The 27,808-nt window shown below is 42.1% G+C and overlaps 1 protein-coding gene across 3 annotated transcripts in view; it reads left to right on the forward strand.

Moving 5' to 3' along the window:
* Nucleotides 1-307: 307 nt before the first annotated feature.
* Nsd2 (nuclear receptor binding SET domain protein 2) overlaps nt 308-27,808 on the forward strand; it is an 87,994-nt gene continuing 60,493 nt past the window's right edge. For 2 of the 3 annotated variants that reach the window (XM_036201597.1, XM_036201599.1), the window contains exons 1-4: nt 308-405; nt 1,163-1,232; nt 22,638-23,263; nt 25,568-25,730. In XM_036201597.1, coding sequence (XP_036057490.1) covers nt 22,667-23,263; nt 25,568-25,730 — 760 coding nt within the window. In that variant the 5' untranslated portion in view covers nt 308-405; nt 1,163-1,232; nt 22,638-22,666. The remainder of the gene's footprint in view (nt 406-1,162; nt 1,233-22,637; nt 23,264-25,567; nt 25,731-27,808) is intronic. The other variant, XM_036201598.1, reaches the window with a different exon arrangement.

The raw sequence follows: 27,808 nt of genomic DNA on the forward strand, positions 1-27,808 counted from the left end.
GCGCGCGCCCGACTCCCCAACACCCGCGCTCGGGACCGCTGCCTGCCCCGCGCGCCCCGCCGCCCGCCGCCCGCCGCTCTCCGCGCGCGGCCCCGGCGCGGATTTGAAAAGCCCGGTCCGCGGGCGCCTAGAGGCGGCAGCCAATCAGCGGAGCGCACTTTTCCCGCGGCTTCTGGGGGCGGCGGCGGCCCCGGCGGCGGCGGCGGCGGGCGGGAGGCGCGGGGGCGGGGTCGGCGCCGCGCGCGGAGAGCCTCGGCCTGGCCGCGCTGCGCCCGCCGCTGCCGCCGCCGCCGCCCCCTCCCGCCGCCCTGCCCTCCGCGGCCTCGCGCCCGCCGCCGCCGCCGCCGCCGCCGCCGCTGGACAGCCACTGCCGGACAAGCCTCCGGAGGATGCGACGCAGTGCAGGTCACTGGGGCCGCCGGCCAACCGCCGCGGGAACTAACCGCTGGCCGGGGAAGGGAGGCCGGGCGATCGAGGCCCGAGGGCTGAGGGGGCGGCCTGAGGGGCTGAGGGCCGGGCGGCGCGGGCAGGCCGGAGGAGGACGCACGGCCTGAGGCGAGGGCGGAGGATCAGGAGGCTGGGAGGACTCGGCCTGAAGCGCCGGCCGGACGCGCACGACCGGCGACGGCTAACGGGGCGGCGGGCGCGCGGCCATGTTGGGCCCGCTGGCCGGGGCTGCACCTGTGCCGGGCCGGCGGGCGGCCGCCTTTGTTCCCGCGGCGCCGGGCGGGACGAGCGGGCCTTTGTGCGGCGCGGGGCCGGGAGGCGCGGTGGGAGGGGCGGCCGGGTGGACCAAGAGGCGCTTTTTGTGTGCGGAAGCGTCCGGCGTTGACACTCGGCGCGCCGGCCGTTGGTCAGCGCGGCGCAGCGGTCGCCGGCCCTTGCCTGGCCTCGCAGGTGGAGACGAGGCTGGCTGGACCCGCGGACCCGCCCGGGGCTGTGGCCGCGCCTCACGGGGCGCGCTCCCTTGCTCGGGATGCAGCTCACAGCCTAGAAGGCGCAGGGCGCGGCGAGCCGGACCGTGGCGACCAAGCGGCTGGCAACTGCCTTGGTTTTAAATCTCGGCATTTAAAAGATGCTTGGTTTTGAGTTTCGGTGAGAAGAAAATGGATGAGGATATGCTTAGGACGCGTTGCAACACTGAGCTTTTCTCCCTTCTCAGCTCAGGACGAGGTTTGACATTGACGACGAAACGGTATGAAATCGGATGTTCTGACAGGAATCATTTCCAGGTAGATAATTGGGGGTGTGTGTGTGTGTGTTATAACGGACCCCGTTAAAGAGACCAGTTCGAGGCCGAGAGAGTTCAGAATTAGGGTAGAGAAGTGCCTAAGTACCGCCAGCCCACTCACAGACTTTGAAGGCCTTGGCTTTTAAAGGAATTAAATTTCAAGATTGTGCATGGATTATATTCTATTTTATGTGTTTGAAATAAGATCTTCATCATAGAAAATAAGTTATGAAACATTTCAGGAGGCTGAGACTTTTAACTCCTATGTTTTTAAGTTCTAGTTACATATTTAAATCAATTATCTCTCGCACAATTACAAAAAGCAGCACAGGGGGAGCAAGCCCTGTAAACACAGCTCTTTTTGTGTGTTCTCCTACTCCCCAAGGCCGAGAGTTCTAATCTTAACTGCTGGCTAGGGATGAATAAGGTTCACACAGTATACACTCTTCTACTTTGAGTCATTTCCTTTTCTTTCCTTCCATTTTCTTCTCTGCCCAGCAGCCTTCATTTTTGGCTTGATAGTTTGCAGTGTGTGGACTTACTATTTGCTTGTGAATTTGTGTAAGTTTTTGTGAATAACTCCAACATACTCAGAAACAAAAATCCCCCCATTTTTGGCCCCTGATTCTAAGAGTCAGTGTTCCATTTTTAAGAGTAGATAATTAATGAATTTTTAAAAAATGGATAATTCTTATGTCTACACAGATGTGATATGTTCACGTTAATGTTATAAACTATCATAACTTGAGGTTTGTGGAGACGTACAGAGAAAAACAATAGGACTCCCAAGTGAGATTACTAGGTTATTTTTATGCAGCCAAGCTATACAGGACTATTAAGCCACTGCCTGTAGAAATGTGAGGAACCAAAAGAAGACTGAAGTCAGAACTGCAGAATGAGTCAGTTGTTAGAGACCTGTGGGTTACTCAAGGGAGGAGTCTAGCCTTTCATCTATTCAGGCATCCTTTCCAAGAAGTACTCAGGCTTTAAAAAGGTTTACTCACATGGCAGAATGTGAACTAATTAGTTACTTCCTTTTTTACAGTTTTGACAAATCAGTGTAAAACGTGAATGTAGGTGGAATTAGACCAAGAATTGCTGGTGGAAAGACAGAAACCACTACTTAAATGTGCCCTATGTAAGCTGTAAAATTGAGGCTCCTTCCCAAGTAATTGCACATAGAAAAACTGCTCAAATGAGCTGAGGAATAGAATTTGAATTTATTAAGTCTTTTTAATTCACCGAATAACTTGAAGTAGTGAGAATTGAGACAAGGTCTTGGTAAGAAGCTATGGCTGGCCTAGAACTTGCTATGTAGATTAAGATGGCTTTGAACTTCTAAAAGTCTTCATGTACTCAAATTGCAAGCATGAAGGGCTCTGCCCAGATATTGTGTGTATGTGTTGAAGACTGAGCCCTATATCTTGAGCTTAGGCAAGCTCTCAACCACTGAGCTACATTTTTAGCTCTGAAGACAACTTTTTATGTTTACATATTCCAATATTGTATGGGTTTTGTTGTTGTTTGTTTGTTTGGAGGAGACAGGGTTTTTCTGTGTAGCCCAACTCACTCTGTAGACCAGGCTGACCTCAAATTCACAGAGCTCCACCTGCCTCTGCCTTCTGAGTGCTGAGATTAAAGATGTGTGCCACCATTTCTGGGCAGCCAGTTTTGTGTTTTATTTTCTGGTGAATTGCTCAAGACTATAGACTACATAAAACTTCAGATAAGTATCTTAGTCTCCTGCTGCACTCTCTTCTTCTTCTTTAGTCAGTAAAATCAGAGTCTTCTCAAAGTTGTGGTGTTCTGTCCTCACTTTAGGCCTTTATGCAGGTTGTTGTTGGGCATGGGCCACTGATTGTTGTCACTTTCATAGCATGACACATAGCCTTTTAATGGCTTTCTCACCTTTTGGATAAGTTCTTGGAAATGGCACTTGTTAATCTTGGGCACCCTGTTTTCTGCTTTCACCTTTTCATGTCAGGAATTCAGTTAAACTACTAAGTGATTGCTTAGGGTAAGCAACCCATTTAATGTTAGCATATGACCTGTTTGCCTCTCTTTAAGTCATGTTGGAGTAGAAAAGTTCCAGAAAGCTGAATATGGAAGAGAAAGAGTTGAGCTGAGGTCCCTTTCAGATACATCTTAGCCTGAGTTTCATCCTGGAAGCCAAGCCTGCCTCTTTTGGAAGGCTCTTGTAGGTATGACTACTTCTTGTGGCTTCTCTCTTTATCTGGTCGCTCTTCTAGCTATATAATTAATAAACAAATGTTTTAGCTAATGAGGCCAGCCTCAGTTAGTTTTTGCTCATCATGCTAAATGGAGGAGATAAGCTCTTGAAACATTGCAAGTGTGTAAGCGCAACAAATGACAATAAGAAGCAAGAGTTTCTGCTGTTTCTTGTTGATTTCTCTGTATCACTGGGTTAGGCAAAAGGAACATAAAGTATATACAATATAAAAGCAAAAGGAGTCACTTATATACTAGATTAGGCTCATGTTTACAAACTATCAATATGATTTGTTAGTTTCTCTGAAAATGGTTATTTATAGTTAGTTAATACTGTGGGGGAAAAGAGATTAAATGTTAGTACCAGGAGGGCACCAGACATGCATATGATGCATATACATACATGGAGGCAAAAGGCTTATCCACATAAAATAATAAATCAAATTTTTTTTAATTAAAAAGATTTATTTTGTGTGTCTTTGTGTGAATGTAGGTTATGTGTGTTTGCCAGTGCCCCAGGAAGTCAGAAAGAGGGCATCTGATCCTCTGAAGCTGGAGTTAGAGGTGGTTATGAATCTCCTAACATGGGTTTTGGGAAGCAAACTCTAGGTCCTCTGGAAGAGCAGCAGGTGCTCTTAACCACTGTGTTATTTCTCTGGTGTGTGTGTGTGTGTGTGTGTGTGTGTGTGTACACACACACACAGGTAGAGGTCAGGAAACAATTTTCAGGAGTTCTTCTACTGTGGGTTTTAGGGTTTGAACTCAGGGTACCAGGCTTACACTTTTATTTGCTTAGCCATCTTGTCAGCCCCATCCCATCTTTTTTTGCCATGCTTCCTCTCAAGCCTTTGCATAGTTAGTTTTTATTCCTCTTTCCCACCATATATGCATACTCTGCCATGTGTGCATGGGCACACTTTACTGTTAAGTTCCTTAGCTATGTCTTAGCTTGAGCCTCATGCTGGAAGCCTGTTTGGGAAGGCTCTTGTAGGTAAGATTTTAGTATTTGTTTCTTCGGTCACCTTTTCTGGTCTCTTATTATCATCTGTTCTAGCTATACCTCTTGCTTGCCCTAAATCCTAGTTCCACTGTGCCTCGGACCACTGGAATACTATTTGTTCTGTCTGGAGTGTTCTACAGATGTCTGTGTAACTTGATTTTTATCCTTAGAGGTTTTTGTTCAAGCTTCTTAGACATTGTCCCTGACTGCTAGTTTAATACTCCCTTGATACTGGGTGTGGTGGTTCATTCCTTTAGTCCCAGCACTCAAGAGGCAAATGTAGGAGAATCTATGAGTTCAAGACCAGCCTGGCCTACTTAGTGAGTTCTAGACCAGCCAGGACTACATAGTGAGACCCTGTCTCAAAAAACAACCACACTTAACTTGTCTGGCATTCCCTTCAGTTTTAGCATTTTCTCAATAGCACTTAATGTGTTGTATTTGTTTGTCTTTTCTGTCTCCATTGAGGTATCTGTGTGGGTGGGGACTTTGTCTCATACCTGTTATCCTCAGTAACTAAAATAGTGTCTAATGACTGAAAGATATGCACTGGCTATTTGAATGAACCATCATTTAGTCCTTGTGTGATTTTGTTGTTTTGTTTGTTTTGTTTTTCTAGACAGTTTCTCTGTGTGACAGCCCTAACTGTCCTGGAACTTGCTGTGTAGACCAAGCTGGCCTCTAACTCGTAGAGATTTGTCTGCCTCTGCCTCCCAAGTGCTGGGGTTAAAGGCGTGTGCTGCCGCCACAGCCACCACCACCACTGCCGCCGCCGCCACCACCCGGCCCTTGTGTGATATCTTAAAAGTGGTGTAGATGAATGGGGTTGTGTGAGCATACTTGTCTTGGTATGTGAGGAGAAAGAGAAGAGCCAAGGCCTGCAGACCAGGACTAGAATAGAGTATTAGACCTAAGAGATGGGAGTAGGAAGAAAGTACAGATGCAAGAGTTGATGTGTATGTGTTTTTAAGTTGTGTGCCCTTACATGCTCATGCCATGATTCGTATGTCACCATGCCATGGTGTGCATGTAGAGGTTAGAGGACAGCTAGCAGGAGTTTCCTCTGTACTATGTGGGCTGCAGGAACCACACTCAGGTTGTCAGGCTTGGTGGCAAGCACCTTTACCTCCTGAGCTGTCTCTTGGATCCCTGAAGAGGTTTTGACAGGCTGGAAAGGTGAAAAGGAGAAGTGGCCAGATATTATGATAATTATAGTATGAAAATGAGTTAGTACTGGCCCCATTTTTGCCTTGCTGTAAAGTGAGAGGGAGGAAGGTCCTGGTTTGTGACCTACCTTTGTTCGTTCTGAAAGAAGGCTTTGATCTTTTTGTTTGGGAAAGTACCCTAGATCCATCCCGGTGTTCCATGGAAATAATAATCCTCTAGAATCTTTAGGTCTGGAGGATTCCCTTTATCCTGGACTGTCCTCTAATGAGTCTTTTGTTGACCCAAGATTACACATACATGCCTTTTGAGATAAGCTTGATTTATTTCTTGAGCTTCATTAGTATTCTTATTTACTTTTTTAAATTTTGGTTTTTCAAGACAGGGTTTCTCTGTGTAGTTTTAGTGCCTGTCCTGGATCTTACTCTATAGACCAGGCTGACCTCGAACTCACAGAGATCCGCCTGCCTCTGACTCCTGAGTGCTGGGATTGTAGGTGTGCGCCACCACCGCCCAGCAAGATGATTTTATGGTTTTTCTTTTTAATTAATTTATTTTTATTTTATGTGCATTGGCGTTTTGCCTGCGTATGTGAGCTTGTCGGGTCTCCTGAAACTGGAGTTACAGACAGTTGTGAGCTGCCATGTGAGAGTTGGGAATTGAACCCGGGTCCTCTGGAAGAGCAGTCAGTGAGTGCTCTTAACCGCTGAGCCACTTCTCTGGCCCTCATTTACTTATTATTGTTCATTAGATTTTATTTATGTGTGTGGGTGTTTTATCTGCATGTTTGTACATGTATTATGTGAGTGTCTGGTACCTGCAGAAATGAAAAGAGGTCATTGGATCTCTGGGACTAGAGTTATTGGTGGTTGTAAGCCACCATGTTGGTGCTGGAAACAACCAAGATCTTCTGAAAAGTAGCAAGTCTCTTAACTGCTGAGCCATTTCTCTAGCCCCCTGCAGTAGTTTTTGATGGCTCAGATCTTGTCTCTGGAAAGCCTGCTTTTACTGGTGGTGCATATCTGGAACCAAAGCACAGATATACCAGTTGTACTTTGTTGTGCCAAATTTGTCATGATATTGTGTCAGGCCTCCAGCATATTGCCCAGGTTTCATATCATCCTCTTTAAAGAGTTTTTCAAGGGAAGGATCTTGTCTGGTACCTTGGTATCTTTAGCACCTGGATGTATAAGGGACTTAGTTAACAAATGGAGGAAGGTTTTGGATATTATCTGATATTTTCCTAAGGATTTTTATTTCACAGGATTGTGTGGGTTTAGGATTTATTTATTTATTTATTTATTTCAATTAGAAATTGGAGGTTTGGCTGGGTGTAGTGGCACATGCCTTTAGTCCTAGCATTCGTGAGGTAGGCAGATGTATCCTGGCCAGCCTGGTCTATAAAAATCCAGTTCTGTGACAGACAGGGCTGTTACATCTAAACCTTGTCTCAAAAAACCAAAAAAGAAAAAAAAAAAGGAAATAGGTTTGTATTGCTTCCTTTTAAAGATTAGAAGTTAGTGTTGTCTATGTGGAGCTTTGTTCTATGCAGCTTAAAACGATGTATTTATTTATTTGTGTGTGTGTGTGTGTGTGTGTGTGGTAGGGGGTGGCTTTTGGTTTGCATGTAGGGATCAATGTACAACTTTCAGGAGTCAGTATTCCTACCTATACAGCTTTTTGAGATGCAAAAATCTTTTTTTTTCTTTTTTTTTTCTTTTGGAAACAGTTTCTCTGTGTAGTTCTGGCTGTCCTGGAACTCTGTATACCAGGCTGGCCTAGAACTCAGGGATCTGCCTGTCCCTGTCTCAGAGCTGCTCCCACGGTTTATTTATTTAATTAATTTACTTCAGTATTTTATGTCTGTGAGTGTTTTGTTTGCATGTATATAGATACACCAGGTGTGTGCCTGGTGCCCAAGATTGTCAGAGAGGGTATTGGATACTCTGGGATGGAGTTTAATAGTTGTGAGCTACTATGTGGGTGCTGGAATAGAACCTGGGTCCTTTGTAAGACCTCTTGACCATTGAGCCAACTCTCCAGCCCCTGCAAAATCTTTACTTCATCTTAACTAAATATCACAGCAGAAATCCCAAAGATGTTAATTAAATAACTTGCTCAAAGTCACTATGCTTTATGTGATAATTTGCAGGGCCTGGGAAATATTGTTCTGCTGCTCTAGAATTTTTTTCTTTGTTTTTTTTTTTTTTTTGTTTGTTTGTTTGTTTTTTTTGAGATAGGGTTTTTTTTTTGTGTAGCCCTGGCTGTCCTACAACTCACTCTGTAGACCAGGCTGACCTTGAACTCACAGAGATCTGCCTGCCTCTACCTTCCAAGTACTGGGATTAAAGGCATGCACCACCACTGTCTAGCTCTCAGGAAAAAGTTTTAACCTAACTATCTGTAAGTGGGTAGATGGGGCAAAGGCCATTATAGTTTTCTACTTAATGACTCAACATTTCCCCCCCCTCTCTTTCCCCCCTCCCTCCGTTATCTATGCACACACATATATAATTGATTTACTCATTTTTAGTTTTTGAGAGAGTCTTGCTATATGTATAACAGGCTAACTTTCAACTGTGATGATTGATCTTCCTATCTCAGATTTCCAGGTGCTAGAACTGTGAGCATGTGCACCATACCTGACTCCTGCTGTTCCTTTCTTCTTATTTCCTTTTTATTTATTATTATTATTACTATTATTATTGTATGTGTGATGCTTGTGTATGAGAGAGGGTATTCATGAGCCATGGGGTGCGTGTAGAGATTAATTTTCCCCTATCTTGAGGTAAGGTCTCTTTGGTTGTTTCTGTTGCTCTGCATACCTCAGTCTAGCTAGCCCCAGAGCTTTCAGGTGATTGTCCTGTCTACCTTCTCTCATGCGTGTCAGTGCTAGGGTTATAGATGTGTGCCACTGTATCTAGCTTTAAAAAAAACAAAACGGTCTCACTGTGTAACTCTTGCTGACCTGGAACTCATTATGTAGACCAGGCTAGCCTCAAACTCAAAGACATCTGCCTGCCTGGGATTAAAGGTATGCACCACCATACCTGCTCCTCTGTACACAGCTTTTTTTGTTTCCAAAGATAGAACTCTTTGTTAGGTTTGCTTGTCATGTGCTTTTATCTGCTAGGCTTTTCCCCTTATTTGTCTGCCTGCCTGTTTGATTGATAGATTCATTCCTTCCCTCCCTCCCTTCCTCCTTCCCTCCCTCAGACAGGGTCTCATATAGTCAAGGCTGACTTTGAACTCATTCTGTAGCTGAGGGTTACTTTGAACTTCTCACATCCTTGGGCCAGAGAGATGGCTTATTGGGTAAAAATACTTGTGCACAAGTATGATGACCTTAGTTGATCCTCTTACCTACAATGGAATTAGTGAACTGAATTCCAGAAGTTGTCCTCTGCCACAATTGATGTGATATGTTTGCTGTGCCAATTATAAACACACATCATATATAAACACAATAATAATAATAGTAATTACTATTTTTTTGAACTTCTAATCCTCTTGCCTTTCAAATGCTAGGATTAGAGGCATATACCACCATACCCACTTTATGTGGTCCTAGAGATTGAGCCCCAAGCTTCCAGCATGCTATGCTGAATGCTGTATAAGCCCTCTACTACCAGTTGAGCTATCTCCCTGGCCTTCTGTCTGATATTTTTTTTCTTTATTGAAGAAATGACTGAGATTAGCCCTATGACAGTAAGAAGCCAGAACCCTTGTCCTTTATCCCATGAAGTTTAGTGACCCGTGAGAGAACAAAGCAGAGGAAAAAAAGACAAAAATTTTGTTTTTGAAAATATGTGGGATAGTCTTGGAGGAAAAAAACAACACCAAATTTGATGAAATACCTGTATTTAACAGCTGATAAAACTACTGAAGAGAGAAGCATTTTAAACTATGCTATCGGACTGCCATTGAAAGAAGTAAGGACACAGGAAACCTCCAGACTAGCAATCTATTGTCTCCCTCAAGGAAAGACAGGAGAGGATTGTAGATGATAAGCAGTTGGAATTACACTGACAATGTGTAGGGCTTATTTGCATCTATATCTGGTCAAATAAAGAAATGGCTAATACCATTTATCACATTTGAGGAAATTAGACATTAGAGTACTGAGTGCTGAGGACATAGCTCAGTAATAGAGCTAAAGTCCCTGGGTTCAGGCTTTTCTTACTACCCTAAAAAAAAAAAAAAAAAAAAGAATTTGGAATAATGTCTAGATTTGTTACTAAGAAAAAAAACGTTAAAAACATCTCTGATAGTGGTGTTATAAGCAACACAAGAATCTATTTCTTAAACATGTATACAAACATTTACTGACAATGATTTGCAATCTGGGATTTATTTTACACTCTAACAGGAGATAGGGTGAGTGTGTGGTTAGATCAGAACTGGCTTCTGTGGATGATAATATGAGCAGATTCTACCTGCTCTGCCACTTTATGTGTATTTAGAATTCCCAGAACAAAAAAGAAACTCTTAAAGGAAAGATCTAGGTATGTCTACTAGGGAGGTTATACTGATGTATCAAGAAAACTTCCTCACGGGTTGATTGGGAGAAGAGCTAAAAGTGGTCTGGGGTGTCGGCTCGGTACAGGGGAGTACGCACATTCAGGAGGGGGTGAAAAGGCTGTATGACTAGAGTAGTAGGTGAGGCGGGAAGAACCTGGGCAGATGTATGGGGTGTTGAGGGAGGATCTCTAGCTGTTGGTAGTTTTATCCTGAGACAGTGTTAGGTTCTAGTACTGTTGTAAGGGAGTTAGGTGACATGTGCAACATAAATTTATGTGCTTTGGAAAGCCTGTGGTTTTGTTTTGAGACAGGGTTTCTCTGTGTAGCCCTGGCTGTCCTGGAACTCACTTTGTAGAGCAGGCTGGCTCCAATCCTACAGAGATCTGCATGCCTCTGCTTCCTGAGTGATTAAAGGGATTGAAGGTGTGAACCACCACTACTGCCAGGTTGGGAAGCCTATTTCTTTCTTTCTTTTTTTTTTTTTTTTTTCCTTTTTCTTTAAATTTTTATTGTTGTCTTTTAAAAAAAATATTTAATTAATTTATTTAGGTTTTTCAAGACAGAGTTTCTCTGTGTAGCCTTGGCTGTCCCAGAACTCATTTTGTAAGACTAGACTGGCCTTGAACTCAGAGAGTTCCGCCTGCCTCTGCCTCCCTAATGCTGGGATTAAGGACATGCACCATTATGCCTGGCTTGGAAAGTCTATTTAGAGGGCTCTGGATATAGGTGATGGGAGGAATGTTTTGTCTGGTTTTTGGTTTTTTGAGACAGGGTCTCTCACTATGTAGCCCTGGCTGTCCTGGAACTCACTATGTAGACCAGGCTGGCCTTGAACTCACAGACATCATCCTGTTTCTGCCTCCTGAGTGCTGGGATTAAAGGCACATGTCACCATACTGGATGCCACCATAAAAAGAATATTTATAAATAACCAGCCTACAGTAACCATGTCTGTTCAAATTAGACACTTTCCATTTTTCTCTGCTTTGTGTGTCTGATATGTTTGAACAGCTCATCCCTTTGAAATTTCATGTGGCTTTGTGATTTGCTTTGGTTAGTGAAAAGTGGCATATTAGCGGCTGGAGAGATAGGTCAGTGCTTAAGAGTATTGGTTGCTATTCCAGAGGACCCAGTTTCACTCCCTAGCACCCACAAGCTTACAGCTATCTGTAAATACATTTCCTGAAGAACTGATGTCCTCTTCTGGCCTCTATGGGCACTGTGGGTGTGGTGCACAAACATGCAGGCAAAACACCCATACACATAAAAATAAATAAAAGAAAAGTAGTATATTGATATATGTTTGTATTTATATTTATTTGAATGCATGTGGTTCCCTGTGTAGAAGCCAGAGGGTAACTTGTAGGAGTGAGTTCTCTTTTACAATGTGAGTTCTCAGGATTGAACTCAGGTTATCAGGTTTGTTTGGACACATTTTTACCTTACTAGCCCAGCATATTACTTCTTAGTGAAAAGGTCCCCCGACAGGGTTTCTCTGTATAACAGCACCCCCTGGCTGTCCTGGAACCCACTCTGTAGACCATACTGGTCTTGAATTCACAGAAATCCGCCTGCTTTTGCCTCTCCAGTGCTGTGATAAAAGGCGTGCGCTACCGCTTCCCAGCCATGAAAGGGTTTTGTTTTAAAATGTTTTTTTGATCACATCAGGCAAATTACAGTCTCGAGTGTTCATGTGTGTGCATGCGTGCATGTGTGTGTGTGTGTGTGTGTGTGTGTGTGTGTGTGTGTATACATGTGTGGATAATAGGTTGACATCAACTGTCTTTCTTGATCACTTTTTACATTAATTGAAAATATTTTTTTATTCATTATTCTCTGTGTGTGAGTGCTTGCTTACATGTTTGTGCATCACTCCCATGCAGTGTCCATGGAGGCTAGAAGAAGGCATTGAATCTCTTGGAAGTGGAGTTAATCCCTTACCACTAGAGTTGTAAATCACCATGTGGGTGCTGGGAACCGATCCTGGCTCTTCTGCAGGAACAAAGTGTTCTTAACTATGAAATATCTCTCTAGACCACTACCTCTTTTTTGAGAGAGGGTCTCTTTGTAGTCCTGGTTGGCCTGGAACTTGCTGTGTAGACTAGGCTGCCCTCCAACTCACAGAGCTCCGCCTACCTCTGCTTCCCAGGGCCTATTCCACTATACCTGACCTCTACCTGATTTTTTGAGCATTTCTTACTGTTTTGGCTAAACTGCTTAGCCAGTGAACCCCAAGAGTCCTCCTATCTCCCCTCCCCAGTGTTAAGATTACTGGCACACACCATCACACCTATCTTTTTGTTGTTGTTGTTGTTACTTTTGTTTTTTGGAGACAGGGTTTTTGTGTGTACTTTTGCGCCTTTCCTGGAACTCACTCTGTAGCCCAGGCTGGCCTCGAGCTCACAGAGATCCACCTGGCTCTGCCTCCCGAGTTCTGGGGTTAAAGGCATGCGCCACCACCGCCCAGCCACACCTATCTTTTTAAGTAAATGTTGGGGATATGATCTTAGGTCCTCATGCTTGCAAAGCAAGCACTTTACATTATTTCACCTGCTTGTTTGAGTGAAAGTTTAAAAAAATATATATGTATCTTTTATCATTTTCCTATTTTCCTGTTTCTTACTGGAAATAAATGGGTGTATACTATGAACGAGAAAGACTCCTTCAGCATGAGCCACATAACAAATGGTTTTTTGCATCTGCTGCTGTACCATAACCTATACCTACGGTTCTCAAAGTCTTGTCCCCAATCTGGCAGTTAGAAATTCAGGTTCCTCAGTTCTATCCTATATTCACTGAGACATGGGATACCTAGGAGTTTGTTGATTGATAAGCTAGTTAGGAGATTGCAGTGTTAGATCTGGTAAGAGATAGTGATGATGATTGGCTAGTGTTGTGGCTATAATATGGAGAAATAGGGCTTAAGTAGGCAAAATTTTATTCTTTGGTTTCTCGAGACAGGGTCTTGCTATATAACTCTGGCTCTCCTGGAATTCACTATGTAGAGCAGGCTGGCTTTGAACTCATAGATACCCACTTGCTTCTGCATCCCAAGTACTGGGACTAAAGACATGTGACATGACTCAATATTTTTTTGTTTAATTTTATGTGTATGAGTGTTTTTTTTCCCTGCATGTATGCTCTTGGTAAGGACCCTGTTTGGTTTCCAGCGCCCATATAGCAGCTCACAATTGTCTGTAACTCTAGTTCTAGGGGATCTGACTTTCTTGGGTTCTGCTTATATCAGGCATATATGTATTTTGTGTACATACATGAGACAAAACGCTCAAAAAATAAAAACCTTTTTAAAAAGTTAAATGGCTAAGTCACCAATGGTAGCACACTCATTTAATCACAGCACTCTGGCGGATCTCTGAATTTGAGGTCAGCCTGGTCTACAGAGTAAGTCCCAGGGCTACACAGAGAAACCCTGTCTCAAAAAACTAAAACAAAAAACAAAACAAAACAAAAAAATTTTGTGGTTGAAAAATTATGTAGCTCAGTGCTTTAGAGCATTGGCTTTCCTTTCAGAGGACCCAGGTTCAATTCCTAGCACCAACATGACCTCACAATTGTCTTGTTACTAGTTATGGTAGATCTGATACCCTGTTTGGCTTCCATGTGCACCAGGCCTTCAAGTGTTGCATGGATATACATGCAGGCAGAGCACCCATACACATAAAAAGAAAGAAAATTGTGTTTCTTTGCTCTCTGGTTTTCTTTAAGCTGCCCCCCCCCCCCCACTATTGCAGTAATGACCTCATTTGTTTTCTCCTTGCCTTCTTTGCTTATGTGGAAGCTCTGTAAAGGTGGGGCACTTACCTTGTGTTCACATTTGTATCCCTAGAACTGAGTTACATGTAGAGATGTGCAGTACATGTGGACTGAAGGAAAAACAGTGACATATCCTCTGCCCAGATCACAAAAGAAATTTGCATGGTGGCAAAGAAGAATGTGGCCAGCCCATAACTTCAGGGTTTGTCTGAATACGACTTGGATACTGCACTGTCTGGTGTCTGACCAGAGGCTCCTTGTGGCATTCCTCCTCTGTCTGTTCCTTGTTGCTTTTCTGTTCAGATTCATTCACTTGGCAGCCTGAGATAAGCATGAGATGTTAGGAGAGTGAGTAGCTTGTCTAATTTCTAGCAAATGGGAGAGAGAAATGTGTTTCAGCAGAAGAAGCAATACTACCAAAAGTAAAAACTCATAGAATGAGGCTATTGAGAAAGGTGCATGTAGGGAAATTAGTCCTTCCCTCTTTTTTCCTTCTGTGGTCTTTTTGCTTTTTGTGAGACAAATTTCATGTACCCTAGGCTGGCCTTGAATCTGAGATCCTCTTGTCTCCACCCTTCTTCCTCTACCTTGAAAGTTCTGAGATTATAGGTGTATGCTATCACTCTTATTTTTTCCTTTTTTCCCCCTTTTAAGTCATGGTCTCACTATTTAGTCTTGACTGTCCTACAACTGTCCTAGGTTGGCCTTGAACTCACAGAGATCTGCCTGCTTCTATCTCCTAGGTGCTGGGATCACAGGAGTTAGCCACCATGCCCAGCTTAAAATTCATTTGAAATAAATATTATTAGTGCTTTTTAGTTGTTCAGTATCTGTCTTGCAAATCTAAACCCAAGCTTGTTTCTCCATTACCATTATGTTCTTGCTCTCTCAGGGATCTTGATGAGTTAGTGAACTCAGTGAAGAAGCAGAAGCCAGAGTCCACTGGAGAGCAATCAAGGGCCCTGTTGTGGGTCTTTGGACTATTATTACTATTTGTGCAGGTTTTAGAAATTGGGCCATGTGCAAGCTAGACAAGTTATCACTGAGCTATATCTCCCAGACTCTATTATTACTTTTTAAGTAATTAAAAATTTTTGAGATTATAATATAATTACATCATTACTTATTTCCTTTCCTCCTCAACAGAACCCTCCCCTATATAAATACCCTTTTCAAGTTGATGGCTTCTTTTTCTTTAATTGTTATGGGTGTGTAAGGAGTATGCATATGCCACAGCAAACATGTGGAAGTCAGAGGACAGCCCCAGGTTTTTTTGTCCTCACATTCTACCTTATTTGAGACAGTCTCTTGTAGTTTGCCTTTGTATACACCAGGCTAGGTGGCTCACAAGCTTTTGGAAATTCTGGCTTCTATCTCAATGTAAAAATGTCAAGATTACCAATGTGTGGTACTGCATTTAGATTTCCCTGAATTCTGGGGATCTGAACTCATGTTTGTTCTTTCGCTTGCTCCCTCCCTCCCTCCCGGATTTCCCTGTGCAACTCTGGCTGTCCCTGAACTCACTCTAGACCAGACTGGCCTCAAACCTCAGAGGGTGCACCTGCCTCTGCCTCTTGAGTGCTGAGATTAAAGGCCTGTGCCACCACCGCCCCGCTGAACTCGGGTTCTTACATTTGCACTAAACAATTACTTTACTCATTGATCCATCACCCTAGTCTGGCACTGGCACCTTGTGCTCAGTCAAAGGAACCTCTGGGACATTTCCGGAGGTAGAAATGTAGAACAAGGACAGTCTTACTCAAGTACACTTTATACCCCCTCCCCCGCTTGAGACAGGGTTTCTCTGTGTAGCTCTGGCTGTCCTGGAACTGTAGATCAGGCCTCCCAAGTACTGGGATTAAAGTCATGCATCACCACTGCCTGGCTTTAAATTATCTTTACATAAAACTTTGAACTAAGTCACTTCCCTTTCTAACTTCCTCTCAGCTCTTGAAAACCATGCTATTTTCTGTCTCTATGCATTTACCTATTTTGGACATTTCCTATAGTTGAAATTATACAATATAATGACTTTTTTATTCTTTGACAATTTTAAACATTCATTATAAATTTTGGGTCATTTTTTTTATCCCTCATACTTTCTCAACCCCTTCTCTTTCCTTCTGAAACCTTTCTTCCCAAGTTCCTTTTGTAATTTCGTTTTGTGTGTATGTGTGTGTGACACACTGTAAGTATGGCTACGAACATGAACTTGGGTAGGAAGTTATTTACTGGAGCACAGGCGATTTACCTGTAGCTGTACCATTGAAGATTTCCCAACAACCATTAACTTCCAGTAGTCTTTCAGAAGAGGTGGAGCCTCATGAGCTTCTCCAGCATTCATGATAAAATGTTGAAGGGCCCAGCCTTGTTTAGGCCTTGACCACAGCTGCCCTGGATTCATGAATGCAGCGCAGTCCATAGTGAGTCTTTTGTTTTCTTTTTCTTTTTTCTCTTTTGGTTTTTCGAGACAGGGTTTCTCCATATAGTTTTTTTTTTTTTTTTTTGGTTCCTGTCCTGGATCTTGCTCTGTAGACCAGGCTGGCCTCAAACTCACAGAGATCCGTCTGGCTCTGCCTTCTGAGTGCTGAGATTAAAGACATGCACCACTGCCGCCCGGCTTGTAGTGAGTCAGTATGAGGTCTTCTGTGTCCAGCTTGTGTATGTGTGTATGTGTAAATCTTCAAATATGAAAATTATTTAGAATTGTTTTGGAATTACCACACTTCCCAACTCCGTTGACTGATCTTTTCTTCTGGGTTTATAGTCTTGGTGAAATTCTTGGCATTTCTTTGTGAAAAGGCTATGTGTAAGGCTCCCTTCATCTGCACATTTGGTGTATTCAGCTGGGCATAAAGCTCTAGTAAAGAGATCATTTTTTTTACAAGTTTGTCAGAGGACAATTTTTTTGGAATCTCCCTTCCACCTTTTTGTGAGTTCCAAGGACTGAATTCAGGTAGGCAGGCTTGTTTTGTTGTTAATCACTTTTATCTGCTGAGTCTCACAATCTCCAGCAATTCTTATTTCTTCTTTTAAAATCTTAGGGATTTTAAAGAAATCTTAGGTCTTAGAGATCTGTGGAACATAGGATCTAGGACATGATAGGTAAGAGCTCTCCCACTGAGTCATCCTAACTTAGTAATTCCATTCTAACCTACTCTTTTGGATTCTTAGTGATAAAGATTTTATCTTTGAAGTGCTGAATTTTCAACACCGATCTGCTGTCCTGTTTTATTTATCTTTCTCTAAGCATAGGAAGCTCTTAATATGAATGCCAGGTTTCCTTTGAAAATTGCCTTTTTCTTATTCTTCCCTGGTTTCCCAGACCTCTCTTTAGAATGTAAGCTCCTTAATAGCTGTCTTTGTCTACTTCCAATGGGGTTATGTGTGGGGTAACATATATATGATAAAAATTTACCATATTGACCATTTAAATGTGTATATGTGGGCCTAGGGGTACAGCTCAGTGGTAGAACATTGTTTACCTAGTATGTATGAGGAGGTCCTGGCTTCAATCCCCAGCAATGTAAAAAAAAATGAAAAAGTTAAAAACAAACAAACAAACAAACCCCAAATTTAAAAAAAGCCAGGTGAGATCTGATTCAGAGTCAGCTTGGCCTGAATAGTTAGTTTCAGGCCAGGGCTATATAGCAAGATTCTGTCTTTAAAAAAAAAAAAGAAAAGTTGTTTTATTGGGGGGAGACAAGGTTTCTCTAACTTTGGAGCCTGTCCTAGAAGTCACTGTGTAGACCATGCTGTCCTTGAACCCAGAGAGATCCGCCTACCTCTGCCTCCTTGAGTGCTGGGATTTAAAGGCATGTGCCACCATCACCTGGCACATTGTTTTAATTTTAATTAATTATTTCAGTCAGAATCTCACTCTTATCCCTGGCTGGAACTTTGTGTATAGACCAGGCACACATTGAAGTTACATAAATCTCTCTGCTTCCAATTCCCAAGTGCCAGGTTCAGGATTAAAGGCCCATAACCACTATGCCTGGTTCTCACCTTGAACTTAAAAAAAAAAATTGTACCTTTTTCTTTTGTTTGTGTGTGTGTGTATTTTTTTTTTTTTTTAAGATTGAGTTATTTATTATGTATACAGAAGAGGCCGACAGATCTCATTACAGATGGTTGTGAGCCACCATGTGGTTGCTGGGAATTGAACTCAGGACCTCTGGAAGAGCAGTCGGTGCTCTTCACCTCTGAGCCATCTCTCCAGCCCTGTACCTTTTTCTGTATTCAAAGATGTGTCTATAGGCCTATGTCAAGATAAGAGAACAACTTTGTGAAATCAATTCTCTTGTTCCAACTTTACTTGAATTTTGGGGATTTGAATTTATCTTCCCAGTCCTGCAAGTGACTTTACTAGCTGAGCTATTTCTCCAGTGGTAAAACTCTCCCCACAAGCATTTCTTACATGCCTGCTGGTAACAACTTTTTAATTTGTATTTCTCTCAGTGCGTTTGGTCATTATTCTTGGAGGATATTTTTTTACATGTTAAATTGACAATTTTTCTTATAATACTTATACTGCCTTCTGACCTTTCTTTTTTAATTAAAATAATTCTTATGGGGGCCTGGAAAGATGGTTCAATGGCTAAGAGCACTGGCTGCTCTTCCACAGTACCCAGGTTCAATTCCGAGCATCCACATGGCAGCTCACTACTGTTTGTAACGTCAGTTCCAGGGGATCTGACACCCTCACACAGACATACATGAAGGCAGAACACCAACGCACATAAAAAATAAAATGAAAAAAAATATGTATGGGTATTTTGTCTGCATGTCTGTCTGTGTAACACATTCATTCCTGGTGCCCAAGAAGCCAGTAGAGGATGTCAGGTCAGATCTTCTGTGACTATAGTAACAGAAGGTTGTGAGCCTCCCTTGGGTGCTAGGAATTGAACCTTGGGTCATCTGGAGGAGCAGTCACTGTGCTTAACCTCTGAGCCATCTCTCCAGCCCCTGGCCTTGATTTCTGATAAGTCATCATCTATATTACTATTTGTAGTCGGACTTTTCTTTGGACCGCCAGCTCACCAATAAGGACGTGGAGACTTACTATTAATTGTGAAAGCTTAGCCTTTGCTTAGGCTTTTCCTCAACTAGCTTTTGTTTTGTTTTGTTTTGTTTTTTTATTTTTTGTTTTTTGAGACAGGGTTTCTCTGTAGCTTTGCGCCTTTCCTGGAACTCACTTGGTAGCCCAGGCTGGCCTCGAACTCACAGAGATCGGCCTGCCTCTGCCTCCCGAGTGCTGGGATTAAAGGCGTGCGCCATCACCGCCCGGCTTCCTCAACTAGCTTTTATAACTCAAATTAACCTGTTTCTGTACATCTATGTTCTGTCCCGTAGCTCAGTTATCTCTCCTTGTACTGTACGTCCAATGTTTTCAGTGTCTCCTTGGTGTCTCTGGCATTCCAAGTTCTCTCTGCTCGGAAGTCCATCCTTTTCTCCCTGCCTAGCTATTGGCCTTTTAGCTTTTTATTAAACCAATTAGAAGGCACCTTGGCAAAGACACATCTTCACAGTGTACAAAAAGATTATCCTACATCTGTTTTGTTTTTAAATGGATATTTAAAGTTTTTGTTGCTGTAGATTGAATTTAGATAGAGCTGTATACATGCTAGACAAATACTCCACTAGTGAGCTGTATCACCCAGCCCATGATTTTATCTATTTATTCATTGTTGTTTTCTAGAGATTTATTTTATCTTTAACTGTGTATGTCTGTGTGTAGGTATATGTTTGTGAATGCAGGTTCCCCTGGAAGCAGGAGACATCAGATCTTCCCAAATCAGATTTCCCTAGAGCTGGAGTTACAGATTTTTTTTTTTTTTTTTTTTTTTTTTTGGTGAGCTGCTAGGAATATAGGTGTTAGGAACTGAGCTTGGGTCCTGTGGAAGAGCAGTATGCACACTTTTTTTTTTTTTTTCCCCCCGAGACAGAGTTTGTGTGTGTACTTTTGCGCCTTTCCTGGAACTTACTCTGTAGCCTAGGCTGGCCTGGAACTCACAGAGATCTGCCTGGCTCCGCCTCCTAAGTGCTGGGATTAAAGGCATGCACCACCACTGCCCGGCTACTTTTTTTAATTTTGAAAAGGATTTATTTGTTGTATTTTATGTGTATGTATGTTTTGCCTGCATGTATGTTTGTGGACTACATGTGTGCCTGGTGTCCACAGTCGTCAGAAGAGAGGGTGTTGGATCCCCAATTGGAGTTGGGGGGGCAGTTGTGAATCAGTGTGTGGGTTCTGGGAATTGAACATGAGTCCTCAGGAAGAGTAGCAAATACTCTTAACAGTTGAACCACCTCTCCAGCCCCCAGTAAATATCCATACCTACTGGAACCATCTCTCCAGCCTAAAGCTCTTATTTTTTGAAATATACTCTCTGTGTAGCTCAGGATGGACTTGAACTTACAATGTAGCCCAGACTCAATTGAGTCTTTTTGATAAGTGTCATCTATTTATTTTTTTATTTTTAGATTTTTTTCTCTGTTTTTCAGCAGTTTGAATTATGTGCTTTGATATGCATTCCTTGTATTTTCATCATGCTTGGGATTTGCTAGGCTGACTCTGTTAATTAGTCTTACTAAATTAGGCCCACCCCCCAAATAATTTTTCTGCCTCATCCTCTATTTACTTGCAAGGTGGGAATACAGACTTTTTATTTTGTTCCACAGCATGGTAAAATTGTATTCTCCCCTTTCCTAATTTTTCTCCTGTTTTTGTTTGTTTGTTTTTGTTTTTGAAACAAGGTTTCTCTGTGTAGTCCTGACTGTCCTAGAACTCATTCTGTAGACCAGGTTAGCCTTGAACTCACAGAGATTCATCTGCCCCTGCCTCTCAAGTGCTGGGTTTAAAGGCATTTGCTACCACCATTTGGCATTTTTTCCTGTTTTTAAGGCTTGCATATAATATTTTAAATCTATTTTAATTTTTTTTTTTACTCTTCTGTTTTTTCCAATGTGCTTTTTTTTTTTTTTTTTGAGACAGGGTCTCTCATTGTAGTTTAGGCTGACCTTTGAAACTTTACCATAGGTCTGGAGAGATCACTCAGTGGTTAAAGATGAGCACTGCTCTTCCAGGGGACATGAGTTGAGTTCCAGCACCCATGTCAGGCAGCTATAAGCTACCTGATAACTCCAGCTCCAGGGGATCTGACACCTTCTGGCCTCTGCAAGCGCATGGCATACATACACATAGACATACACATGAATAAAAATAAATAAATACTATTTAAAAAAAGGAATCTATACATTAGTCAGGCCTTGAACACAGAGATCCTCCTGCCTTTGTCTCCTGAGTGCTAGGATTAAAGGCATATACCACTATAACTAGCTTCCAGTGTGCCATTAAGATAGTCTATTAAGGGGTTGGAGAGATTGCTCAGTCGTTAAGAAAATTTGCTCCTTTTCTAGTGGACCTAGGTTCTGATTCTAGCACCTATATGGTGGCTCACAATCATCTTTAATTCCAATTCCATGGGATCTAGTACCCTCTTCTGCCCCCCCCCATGGGCACTGGGAACTAAGTGTTCCTGTGGTACACAGACATATGCAGGCAAATCACTGGTGCACATCTTTAAAAGAAAACCATCCAGGCAGGCGGTGGTGCACACCTTTAATCCCAGTACTGGGGAGGCAGAGGCAGGTGGGTCTATGTGAGTTCGAGGCCAGCCTGGTCTACAGAGTGAGTTCCAGGATAGGCTCCAAAGCCACACAGATAAACCCTGTCTTGAGGGAAAAAAACCAAAAAAACAAAAAAAACCCCACAAACCCATCCATTGACATTTTGATTTTTTGATAGTTTTTTTTTTTTTTTTTTTTTTCCAGAGCTGAGGACTGAACCCAGGGCCTTATGCTTGCTAGGCAAGCGCTCTACCACTGAGCTAAATCCCAAACCCCAATACAGTATTTATTAACTACAGATTTTTCACTTGATCTCCCTTTTACCTTTCTTAATACTTAAGGTTAAACCTAGGGTTTGGTGCATACCAGTCGCCTATTGAGCACATCCCTAGCTCTCTATACTCTATTTTGAGACAGTATCACTAAGTTAGCTATGTGGGTTTTGAGTTTATTCTGTGGCTCAGAAAGGTCCTGAACAAGTGTTCTTCCTACCTCAACTTCCAGTGTAGTTCAGAATATAATCCTACTCTGGTATGGCAACATATGGTCTTTTTAATAATATCTACTTCACTGTTGTAATTTTTAATTAATTTTAATTTTTTAAATGTGTATGGATATTTTGCTTGTGTGTTTGTGTACTACAAGTTTGCCTAGTTCTTGCAAAAGCCAGAAGGGGTGTCAGATCCTAGAGTAAAAGGTGTTGGGAACTGAAATTGGGTTCTCTGCAAGAGCAGTTAGGGACTCTTAACTTCTGAGCCAGCTCTCTAGCCAGCAAGTTAAATTCTTAGTGGGCACCCTGCTGTATTAGTTATTGGTGGTAGTGGTATACCTGGACTTTGCTCCTGACTATTTTCCCTTTAACAAATGATTGGTCTTTTCAGTTGTATTGTTTTGTGATATGAAAATTGCCTTCTACAGTCTAAATTATTATAGAAAACATCATAAAGTACCTCAAAAGACAAAACAGAATAAAACTCAACTCCAACAAAGCTATAGAGATATTGTCACATTTCTCCTAGGTTTAAATGTAATATGTTGTTTTTTTTCCCCCTTCCTTTTACTTTTTTTTCTTTTTAAATGCTGTAGTGTTCTAAGAACCAAAGCATCTAGGCTGGATGGAATTTAGCATCAGAAAAAGCCCTCTTTCTGTTCAGAAAGTTGTAAAGTGCATGAAGATGAAGCAGGCACCAGAAATCCTTGGCAATGCAAATGGGAAGACTCAGAACTGTGAAGTGAATCATGAATGTTCTGTATTCCTCAGCAAAGCTCAACTTTCTAACAGCCTACAAGAGGGGGTCATGCAGAAATTTAATGGCCATGATGCACTCCCCTTTCTTCCGGCAGAGAAGTTGAAAGATCTTACTTCCCGAGTGTTTAATGGAGAACCTGGTGCTCATGATGCTAAATTGTGTTTTGAATCCCAGGAAGTGAAAGGAATTGGGACACCACCCAATACTACTCCTATTAAAAATGGCTCTCCAGAAATTAAACTGAAAATCACAAAAACATATATGAATGGGAAACCTCTCTTTGAATCTTCAATTTGTGGTGACAGTGCTGCTGATGTGTCTCAGTCAGAAGAAAATGGACAAAAATCGGATAATAAGACTAGGAGGAACAGGAAGAGGAGCATAAAATATGACTCTTTACTGGAGCAGGGCCTTGTGGAAGCAGCTTTAGTGTCCAAGATCTCAAGTCCTGCAGATAAAAAGGTATTTGTGAAGGGTTCTATTGGGTTATGTGACAATGAATGGTGTACGTGAGACCCATGTGCGATACCTTAAAAATATGATGGCAGGTGGAAGGGATGGGGACCAACCCTGGTGCTGATAGTTGCTGTTTTTTTGCCTTAGTTCTGTACAGGTGATAGTGATTAGGCTTGGTTCCTAGTTGATTGTTGGGCTTCCAAATATTTGGACATTACCATCTTTAGATACCATAGCCACTAGTTGTACCACTTGAGAGGCCTAGTTGGGTTAACCATTCAGGATTAAAATGACTAAAAGAAAGTCACGTGTGGTGGTCAAAACCTTTAAGTCTAGTACTCAGGAGACAGAGGTAGGCAGATTTCTGAGTTCAAGACCAGCAGGGTTACATATTAAGACCCTGTCTAAAAAATCAAGAACAGTTATTTCTGAATCTAGGTCTCACTTTTCATGACCTTGTTAGGTCTACTGTATTTATGGATTCCATCTGCCAGGTATTCTTAGACTGACTGGTTAGTGGAGATACATTAGACTTAAGTATGTGCCAAACAGTGAATGATGGAGCAGAGCTGTGCTATGCAGAGGTACTCCTGTCATGTTTTTTCTGCATATGCCACTGCCTAGTTTTGTGGTTCAGTAGTTGGCTGCCTCCTTGACAGTTAGACTATGTCACACACTTTCTTATTCCTCGTTTTTACTGCAGAGCCCAGTATTTTGTATATAAGTGGGCATGTGCTGGTTAATCATCAAAGGCTGAGGAGGAAAAGTCCTGACTTAAAGTGGAGGAACATGTGGTTCTTACTCTGTTAGATGGTTTGTGTCACCAGTGTCATAAAAATGACCTGCAGGGTGGGCCTGATGTTTGAATTAGTATAGGTCATGTAAGACAGCTAAGTGACCTTGGCCTTGGTACAAAGAAATAGGGACACCGAACAGATCTCTGCTCATCCAGGCTGATGGCCTGGAGGGTACTAGGTGTTTGTTGACATTCAGTTGCAGCTGGGAAAACTCAGAGCAGGTAAGTTGAAACTCATAAGAATTGTGGACATCATGAAAGTTGAAATATTTAGTTTAAAATTGTAGTTGTGAAATTTTGTTCAGAATTACCACAGATAAAGAACAGTTGAAATTTCCTTGAAATTCTTAAAACCACAAAGTACTTTGAGGATTTAAAAACAGTGGTTTTGAAGAGCTGTTCTTCTCTTGCTAATATAATTCCAAAAGTAAGTCTTTGTTTTTCTTTTTTTGGGGGTGGAAGGGGACACTATGTAGCCCTTGCTTGGAACTCATAGATATCTGTTTCTGCCTAGATGCTGGGATTTGGGATTTAAGGGTATGTACCACCATGCGCAGCCCAAACGTCAATCTTTTAAAAGACCAGTATAATAACCTGGGCTGATTCAGAGGTTTTTGGATATGCCTATAGATGAGGTGAACCTTAAGCTTTCACAGTTCTTTGAGGCCTGTGCATGTTGTCACAGACTAGACTTTTCTTCCTAGTTCTGTCACTGGATTTGGTTAAAATTATCCTCTACTTACACAGTGAGGAATAGAATACTGAGATGCTGTGCAATCATTTTAGCACTAATATCTCTTGAAAGTATAATATGAATCTCCAGTAGCCTTCAGTGCCATGCTTACAAATCTCTAATACCCAATGAGATTTGAGAGTAATTAATGCAACAGTAGCCAGGACCTAGAATGTCTTGGGGAAGAATTTCCCTAAGAGGATGTTCAGCTTGCCCATGTTCCAGAGATGGAGAAACTGAGCTTAAGAGATCTTTGAGCACTCAGAACACATGCTCATACATGGGTACAAAGTGCTTGTCTTTACACTAATGGAGCTAGGGCCTCTGCTTCAGCACAGGAGGTTGATATATTGATTGAGGCACATATTCTCAAAGATCCACTATCAGATACTAATGTGGTCAGAGTAAGGCAATATGTTTTGAGGGTTTTGCGAATAAAGTGCCAACGTTGTAATATTGAGAATTTGCTATGTGTCCAGCTTTCTGGTCATGTTGTAGGTGAGAATGAGAGAAAGCAGTTGTGAGAAGTGACTGATAGTGAAGATGAAGTCTAAAATACTTTAAGGGGAACATTCTCTGAAGACTGAATTCAGGACCTTAAGCATGAAGACAGGTGCTCTTCCAATGAGTTATACCCCTAGTCCTCTCCATACATGTTTTGAGCCTTTAATTAACTTCTGGTTTTAAACCTCTGATTAATACTTGATCTTTGTAGAGAGAAGGCTGAATTTAAGGATAATTACTAAATGTTAATATTTGTCTTTTGTTGTTCACTTTTCAGATTCCAGTTAAGAAGGAGTCCTGTTCAAATACTGGCAGAGACAGAGACCTCTTGTTGAAATACAACGTGGGTGATTTGGTGTGGTCCAAAGTGTCAGGTTACCCTTGGTGGCCTTGCATGGTTTCTGCTGATCCACTCCTTCACAACCACACCAAGCTTAAAGGTACTAAATATTGACTCTTTTTCCCATATTCCTCGTTTGCACCAAACCTTTCCAATTTTAATTTGCATGCTTTGCTAAATGGCCTTACTAGCTACTTTTGCATCTTTGCCCAAGGCGGGTGATTGGTTCAGATGTGACACATTCGTGTCTTAAATATAGGCTTCATCTGATTGAACTAGTACTAACAGGGAAACAACTGTTTAAGAAAAAAATTGTTAGATTTATTTTATATGTGCAGGTGTTTTGCCTTCATGTATGTACATGAGCCACATGTATAACTGATGCCCATAGAGGCCAGGAGGCATTGGCTCTCCTGAAACTGGACTTATGGATAGTTATGAGCTACCACATGTGTGCTAAGAGCTGAACCTGGGTCCTTTGCAAGACAAGTGCTGTAACTACTGAGCCATCTCTCTAGCTGGGGAAACAGTCTTTACCTTTGTATTAGCTCCCAAGTTTTATGACAAAAATTACTGCATAAATATATAGTGATTGCTTATTTGTAGATTAATATTTTATAATAAATTTGAATTATAAAAATCTTCATTTATTTCATTAGTCTTGGGAAGGGGGAAAGCTAGAAATGATAATCTTTGACTTAGAAAACTTAAATAGATAAATTTGCTCATGAAACAGTTAAAGAATATTTTAGCCGGGCAATGGTGTCACACACCTTTAATCCCAGCACTCAGGAGGCAGAGGCAGGTGGATCTCTGGGAGTTCAAAGCCAGCCTCAGTTCCAGGACAGGTTCCAAAGCTACACAGAGAAACCCTGTCTTGAAAAACAAAAAACAAAACAAACATACAAAAAAGCAAAAGAATATATTTAAAACGTAGTTACTAATACAAAGCAAATTAAAAATAATTTAGCCTCTAAGTATGTTAATTGCATAAGAGCAACCCCACAGAATGTGATTTGAGGGGAAAAGTAACAAAGGATCGTGTGGTTTGAGTAGGTTTGGTTTTTGTTTACTTTTTAGACTTGGTCTGTATAGCTGAGGCTGGTCTTGTCGTCATGATCCCTCTGCTTCAGCCTCTAGTGCTGGGATGTGTGCTACTGTACCTGGCTTTGGAAACTTCTTCTAGAGTAAAGTTTTGAATTTGATTTGAAGAAGGTGAGGTGTGTTAGGAATAGAGTTTGACTGGACAAGTTTATGCTCTTGACCTGTGTTTCTCAGAAATGTGGTCAACCACAGTTGTGTGGCTATACAAGATTGATATTATGGTCCAGAACTGCTGCTGGCCACTCAGTCTTGTATGGCCCTTTACAGTATACCAAAGCATTTGCCTCCTGGTCTTTGGCCATAGGCTTGAGGTCTGATAGGAGTGGTATCTGCTCCCAGTTGGGTCTGGGTCCTTGTGTTGTCACCTGCATGCCACATAGGTTTGTTGGCTGGCTGTGGGCAGGCAGTTGCAGGGAATGACATAGGATCATAGTTCCTGGCAAGTTTGGACTGGAAGGGATGTGCTCAAGATAAGGAGAACCTGAGCACCTTACTGTATCCTGCCTTGGCTTCTGTTGTAAGGGTGTAGGGTTTTGCTGTGGTGATGAGAAACAGTTATATATAGTCTGTAGGGCTGGTAGCAGGAGAGGAACCTGTTGTTTGGTTTTGTCTTTGTCTCCCTGGAGGACTTTTGATATTCCATTTTTTTTCCAGAGTGAGGGGAATCTGTTCCAAGGTGCTCTGGGAACCCTGGGATATATACCTCAAGGTGTCCAGCCTGGGAATGTATATGTATCCCTTTGAGGGAGGATGAACCCCTTCATGTGTCATTTATAGCCTTGGTGCAGTCATGTGTGGGGGTTATATGAGGAGCAGCCACTTTGTTTTCAGCTGTTCAAAATAGTAAATCTAACTTCTGCATCATTTATACACTAACTACAGTATCTGGAATTTTTAGTCTGTTTATACAGAACAGTGTTAAAATTTCTCACCAAGGGATGGCAAGAAGGCTCAGTGGGTAAAGGTACTTGCTGCCTACCAACCCTGATGACCTGAGTTTGATGTCTAGTTCTCACATAGTGGATGGGAAAATCAGTATACATTGTGATGTGCACATACACGTGCATAAACACA

This window comes from Onychomys torridus, chromosome 10, assembly GCF_903995425.1.
Source record: "Onychomys torridus chromosome 10, mOncTor1.1, whole genome shotgun sequence".
In the NCBI taxonomy this organism is placed as follows: Eukaryota; Metazoa; Chordata; class Mammalia; order Rodentia; family Cricetidae; genus Onychomys; species Onychomys torridus.